At 42.0% G+C, this 6,825-nt stretch overlaps 1 protein-coding gene across 1 annotated transcript; it reads right to left on the bottom strand.

Moving 5' to 3' along the window:
* Positions 1–4,222: 4,222 nt before the first annotated feature.
* K441DRAFT_626471 (MFS general substrate transporter) lies at positions 4,223–6,495 on the bottom strand. The gene is given in 6 exon segments (XM_067646132.1): positions 4,223–4,675; positions 4,731–4,994; positions 5,012–5,208; positions 5,285–5,949; positions 6,010–6,059; positions 6,121–6,495. The coding sequence occupies 6 exon segments, from the start codon at positions 6,240–6,242 to the stop codon at positions 4,363–4,365; spliced, it is 1,611 nt and encodes a 536-aa protein (XP_067510159.1). The 5' UTR covers positions 6,243–6,495; the 3' UTR covers positions 4,223–4,362.
* Positions 6,496–6,825: the final 330 nt, after the last annotated feature.

Below are 6,825 nucleotides of genomic sequence, written 5' to 3'. Positions count from 1 at the left end.
ACAGCTAAGATATAATAGCCCTAGGATTTGTTAATAATATAAACCTAATTATATAGGGAAACATAGTAGCAGAAAATTGCACTAGGCTAAACTAGGCGTATAATAGGTGTATTATATAGGCAAAACGATATAGCGCTAAGTTCGTACTAAATAAATACTAGCTTATCTACTTTATAAGGAAAAGAAGGGCAAATAGCGACCTAGCCTTAATAGTAAACATCCAAAAATGCAAAGTAAAATTAAAAGCTACCCTTAAGGTCCTAGGGGTCTAGGTAAACTTTAAACTAAACTAGAGCAAGTACATTATATAGGCGACTTATAGGGGAGCAGTAGCACTGTTAGCAGTATTATAAATCGCCGCCTTAATATAGGGTCCCTCCTTTAGATACACACGCCTACTATATATAGTAGTAGTAAGGCCAACAATGCTATACGGCTCCCAGATTTGGAGCCTAGGACTAGACGGTAAGGTACTAGTAAAGAGCTCCCTAGCGCCCTTAGCTAAGCTATAAAACTAATACCTACGTAAAATTATAGGGGTATATAGAAGAACACCACGCGCAGCTTTAGAACGTAAGGTAGCAATTCTACCACTAGACCTATATATTAATATAACCGCTATATAAAGAGCAGTTATAGTATATAGCTACCTAGTTAAAGAAAAGATACGCTAAATACTAAATTGTATATAAGGAACGAGATATATATAAGGGGTAAGGGCGAGGGCCCCTTAAAGGGGCAATACGGCTAAATACACTAGCTAGGAAGCCCTCTATTTATAAATAGAAGAGAAAGAAAATAAAATACAGGAACTAATAGCCTACTAGGTAGAAACCCAACGCCACACTAGTAGAACGCCACAACGGCAATAGAGGTTAGGAGGCCACTAATATAAATAGAGACCCACTATACTAATTATAAGATGGGCAGATCTCAAATGGAAGCAATAATAGAAGAAGGCAGCGAAAACATAAGAGGTAACTACATGGAACACCCTATAGTTAATACTAACTCTCCCCCTATACAAAGGACTAATAAAGGTAGAATCTATAGCCGCCTTTCTACTACGGATAGAGGTCCTAAGGCTAAATATATAGCTATTAAGCGTCCACGTTCTAAATACTACCCCCTAATATGCATGCGGATGGCTAACTTAGATAGTACACCATATTCTGCTATTCTGCAGCTACCGCTTAGCAAGGGACTAGCTACTTACTAACGTAGGCACAAACGACATTACCTAAATGCTCTCTATAAGTAGGGGCCTATAAGCAGCGGCAAAATAGCTAGTAGGCTAGGGAATCCTCCTATAGTTCTAAATAGTATATAAGATCTAATAGGAGAACACTAAGGAACACGCCCTATTCTAGCCCCTTAGTAACTGGACATTCCCTACCTAGCCGCAGGTAGCACACTGGCGACTCGCTAAATCCTCCCACTACCCCCCCTAGATCTTCCAATATACCCAGAAAGTATAGTATATAAGGCAGACAATAGAAATAAGGATATACTAGCTAGGCGAAGGCGGAGCGCGTAAGACTAGCTAAAAGGAATCACTTAGGTTTTTTCCCTTATAGAACTTTTTCCTATATAGAAAGGTAGTAGCCTATATGGACCTAAAAAGGGACTAAATCGGGCAATAAATAGAATTAAATAAATTAATATATAATAAAGTTATTTATAATATTATTAGTAAATATAATTTATAATAAAATCCCACTTTTTTAAGTTTAATTTTAATATAAATATAGTATTATATTTTTAATTATATAATTATATAATGACAGTTTTAGTATTTAATAAGCTATATTTAAATTTTTGTAAAATTCTATATAGGAGTTATTAAGTTGTAGGTGGTATAAGAAAGTGTATTTTAGTAAGGAAAACTATACAAGAGGTAGTGCTGTATAAGAGGTAGCCCGAACTTATATCCTATGCGCTAAGGCGTACGCCAAAAGAGGCCCGTGCGCGAACATTAAAACATTAACGCGTGTCTCTGCCGTAGTATCAATATAGCTTTGTATATTAATTAACCCACTATAATAAGTCGTAAACGTACTTCCAATAATGCAGACTTTGTTAAGCCTGATTAATATATTATTCTAAAGTATAACAACGCTAAAATCCCCCTACCCGAGCCCAAGCTACTGCCCAATTTTAACCCCTTTCCTATTAACCCCTTATATACTAATAGCGTACCAAATCTACTACTATACGTTAATCCTACCGATTCTCTTGAATTATTTAGGCTTATATAGATAGACAACTTACTTAAAGAGCTTGCTGTATATAAAAACAAGTATATAAGGCCTTACCTCTACTAAGAATATAAGAAGCTAAACGAATAGAGCCAGCTCTATACCTAAAAAAGGACTCTCCTAAGCATATTAATCGGTCGCTTATAGATCTTAAGTTAGTATATTTAGGGTAGATTAAATAGGGGAAGTTATATAGGAGGCTTTTAAAAAATGGTTCTATTATAGAGTTTGCCTAAAAGGACGCTAATATAGTGCTTTTTATAAGTATAGTTAATTTAGGTATATTTATCACCTAAAAATAAGGCTCTATAGATAGTGACGTTATATATTACTAGGTAGAGTTAAGGTCCAATAAACATAATAGCGTCTTATTGCCATAGTGTCTAGAGCCTAATAAACGCGTCAAGTCTTTAGAAATAACGCTCTAAAGGAGCTCTCGATATTACAGTTTATTAATATATATAACTATTTTATAGGCGGTGTTACGGGACTACCGTTCTATGCGCTACGCCGTACGCGTAGCTAGCGTTATAGGATTCTTTCCTTTATTTTCTTTGTTTGTTTAGCATTCGGCAAATAGTTTATCTACCCCAAATGCCCCTATATATATTTAGCCGCAGCTATATTCCTGTTAAGGTCTCCAGCAATCCTCTTAAGTCTCTACGACAGCCGTATATAGCTATTAATTCTTTAAATCTAATGCCTGTTCATCTAGCGTTTGTATATAATACTTCGCCATTATAACAGGCAGCGTTAATTAAGCTAATTAACTAAGGTCTTATTATAATACGCAGAGAACACACTTAAAGTCATGGAAGCCTCTCTACTACCTCCCTGTTAATATAACTATTACTAATTACTACAAACTCTCTACAAAATTAGTTACCGGCTATTGGCCTACCCGTAGCGCTTATAAAGCCTTCCGCGAAGACCTTGTTAGCGCCTTATTAAAATATAGCGAACGTCTTACTAAACCGCCTGGCCTATCTACTATAATAAAGGATAAGGACACCTATAAGGTACCTACGGAGGAACACAGGCAAGAACCCGTTCGGCTGTTTCCTAAAAAGCCAAGCTATGCAGCTTGTATAACTGCGGGTAGAAGAGGTATAAATAAGCAATTAAAAAGGAGGCCCCTTTTAGAGCTTTTAGTAAATACAATATAGAAACCTTACGGTAGTAAAGGGTGGGTAAAACGACGTCGTCCTCCAAGGACCCAATTCGGCCATGCTCTATGTAATATACCCCTCTATAAAGAAGGACCTTACTAGCAAAAATACCTTAGCCTAATTAGGACACGATAGAGCTAATTATATATCAAGTTTAAGCTTTATTATAATGATTTGGGGCCTTAATACATTGATTAAATTCACGGCTTTATTTTGTCAAGACTCGATTCGGTCTAGAGACTCTAGTTGGTTCGCTTGTGCGTACGCCTTTCTCGACAGCGTATGGGATACGTTAGGGAGGGCGTAACTCCTTATAAGACTCTTGTTCTACCTTAGAGGAGCTTTAGCAACCCTTACCAAGCAATCCTGCACCCCTATATACAGTATATATAGCGGTATCGTTGACTAAGCTTGAGGGAGGGTGTTAGAAAATAAACCCGCAACGATATCAGGTGATGAGACTTGTGGGAAAAACCTCTTGGCAGGAATCTGGCCAATCAGACAACTTCGACCGTGCGGTCGAAGTTCCTTGAAATCCCTTCAACCACCTATATAGAAAATAAGCAATACGCAGAGTTTTAGCTCCATAACCTCAATTCAACAGTAAGGGGGGGTGGAAGCCGGTCGTGCACCAGGCCGTACGAGCTTTTTCTGCCTACGAGCTTTCTCTGCGTATGGGCTCGAAACACGCTGGATGGGACGATATGGGAAAATGCGTCAACGTCCAATGGAAATGTAATTAATTATTCTTCACTAGATAGCTCCTGCGACTTAGAATGTGATGGGGCAAATATTGGTAGGCCTCCCTGAGTGCGGAGGTAAAAACGTACTTATAAAATTTTCCTAAGCAACATATATAATCCAGTCGAACCCTATTAACCAAGGGCTTTCCAACCTACAGACGAACAAACAAGCAAAATGTCTAGGCTACCATTTTACCTCGCCGCAACAGGCTTAATGTCGCCCTCGATCAAAATTGTTTGCGGTTCAACTTCGGCGTCGCTAAGCCGAGCCGCTCTGAGCTTGCCTTCGTCGTGCGAGTTGTGCTCGCTCGCTGACTCATTCTGTATTTGCCCGGCATTACGACGACGACGCAGCAGATCGTCAACGTATCTGACAGCTGCCAGAGATAGACCAATCGTGAGCACGGCGATGTTGATGCTGAATCCTCGGCGGTAACGTGGCCGGTCGTCCTCTCGGAAGATTTGTGCGCCGTAGATACCAGCAATGTTGGCACCCATGATTACCCTGTATTGCAAACCGGCTTAGCAATAATCTAGGTGAGCGAAAGGTGAAGACTTACATGGCCATGGCAAGCGCTCGTTCCTCCGAGTCCCCGCAAGCGAGCGACATCCATGCGATGTTAAGTGGGTGTGAGAACGTCCCAAAGGTTTGTGTCCAGACCACTCCAAAGTATCGTACTCCCCGAATGCTAATTTCGGTGAAGATACGGTTAAAGACGTAACCAAGCAGATGCATGCTCAGGCCGGCCATGACTGTCTCTCCACGTTTATTGCTGTAGCAAACCATCCATATCAGCGTAGTTCTGGTATTTTCCAGATCTTCACTTTAACTTTAACTTACAAATGATCCGAAACGTAACTGAGGGAGAAGGATACTGGGATCTGGAGGAAGAGACCAACGGAAGCCAGTGCGTTGCTTGTGAGGGCAGCGAAACCAAAGCTGTTGACGATTGATGGGGAGTATGTGTCGAAGGCACGCTGAGGGCCGTTGTTGGATAGTGTGATCAAGACGTGGACCCATAGACGCCAGTTTGAGAACTGGAAGAAGAGAAAAAGTCAGCAATAGCAATAGCAAAGGGCACGTGATTTGAGGTTGATATTGATGGCGACTTACAGCCTTCTTGAACGCGCCCCGGCCAATGTGTTTCCTCTTCTTGCCTTTCATTGGGTCATCGAGTAGGATGCGGTTTTTAAGGATATGCAGTTCCCTGTCGTTGAAAAAGGTCACGCGAGGCAGGAAGGTGCTTCGAGGGTTTTTGAACGAGTCAGGTAGCAAGAATCCGAGGACGAAACCGCTGAAAACCGTGAATGTTCCCATGATGACGAACAACCAGAACCATCCGGGCTTGCCTTGGACACCACGCATGTGAAGGATACCGTATGCAAGTAGCTTCGAAGAAGCTTGACCGAATTGGTTACCAAAGTAGAAAAACATGACTCGCTTTGCGGTTTCCCGTCGTGTGTACCAAGTTGAGAGGGTCCACAGTCCACCCGGAATGAAGCCCGACTCGGTCATTCCTAGGAGGAATCGGCTCGCGATAAAAGAGCCATAACTGTTTTGGAAAGCTTGGAAGGTGCTGACGATACCGAAGAGGAAGAGCTGGAGAGTGAGCCACTTTCCTGGACCGACTCGGTAGAGGATCATGTTGGAAGGGATTTCGAAAAGCACGATACCCAGTGAGAGCATTTGCTGGCCGACGTTGAATTGGTTTTGGGTGATGCCGACATCTTTCATGAAGTTATCCGTGATGGCGTTAGCGATGTTACCTCGGTCAAGTTCTGTAATGCAATGAATTAGAATTAGTTCTACGAAACAGGTGGACATGGACGTGGACTTACGCAAGCAGAAGAATCCGAGAGTGAGGAGTGGCATTATAACGAAATCCAACCTGTACAGCGGATTTGTGTTAGTCAACGTCCTCTTAAGCCTACTGATACATTCACACCCACTTCCGCTTCGCCTTGGCCTCCTCATCTTTCGTCCAGTCACAATGCAGTGTAAGGGCCTCCTCATCATCCCTAGGAGGAGCGTATTGGTCCGGATTCGCGGATTTGATGTCTAAAGTTGACATGGTTGCTGGCTAATGGTTGTGGTTGTGGTTCCAACTGAGGAAGTTCCACTTAAGGAAGTTCCAATTGAGCCGGATAGCTGGCTGTCCTTAAAACCCTTCTCGGAGTGCCAAGTTTTATCATCTGATAGCATAGTTTGGTTTGGGGTGTCTGGGCGATGTGGTGACATATATTAATCTGAGCACGCAATCATCGACCACCATATATTACTCTGAGCACGCAATCATCGACCACCATACATTGATATATTGATAGGCACCTTGGAATTTACGGCCAAGTACTAAGAGTACGATTTAGCGACGGCTTGCATGCCTAGCGGCATTCTCAGAGTGGGTGTATCATGGACACTAGGCAAGGCAGCCGACTGTTGAGATTGACTGCCGGACAGGCGTAGATGTTTCCTATGTCTAAGAATGGGAATAGCTTCATCTACACTCCATCGGGCAGGTGTGCCCTAGGTGTCCCGCTTCCGACAGCTCCTACTTTGGACATATTAGCAACCGTCCAGCTGGGAAACTACTCTGCTTACCTGCAGCAAGTGCCTTGCACATTAATGAAAAGCCCGTCGGTTCCGGGTCGCTGCAG

The sequence above is a fragment of the Cenococcum geophilum genome (assembly GCF_001692895.1).
Source record: "Cenococcum geophilum 1.58 unplaced genomic scaffold K441scaffold_2, whole genome shotgun sequence".
In the NCBI taxonomy this organism is placed as follows: domain Eukaryota; kingdom Fungi; phylum Ascomycota; class Dothideomycetes; order Gloniales; family Gloniaceae; genus Cenococcum; species Cenococcum geophilum.
Note: the sequence above shows the minus strand (reverse complement) of the source record. Positions and strands in the feature narration are given on the sequence as shown.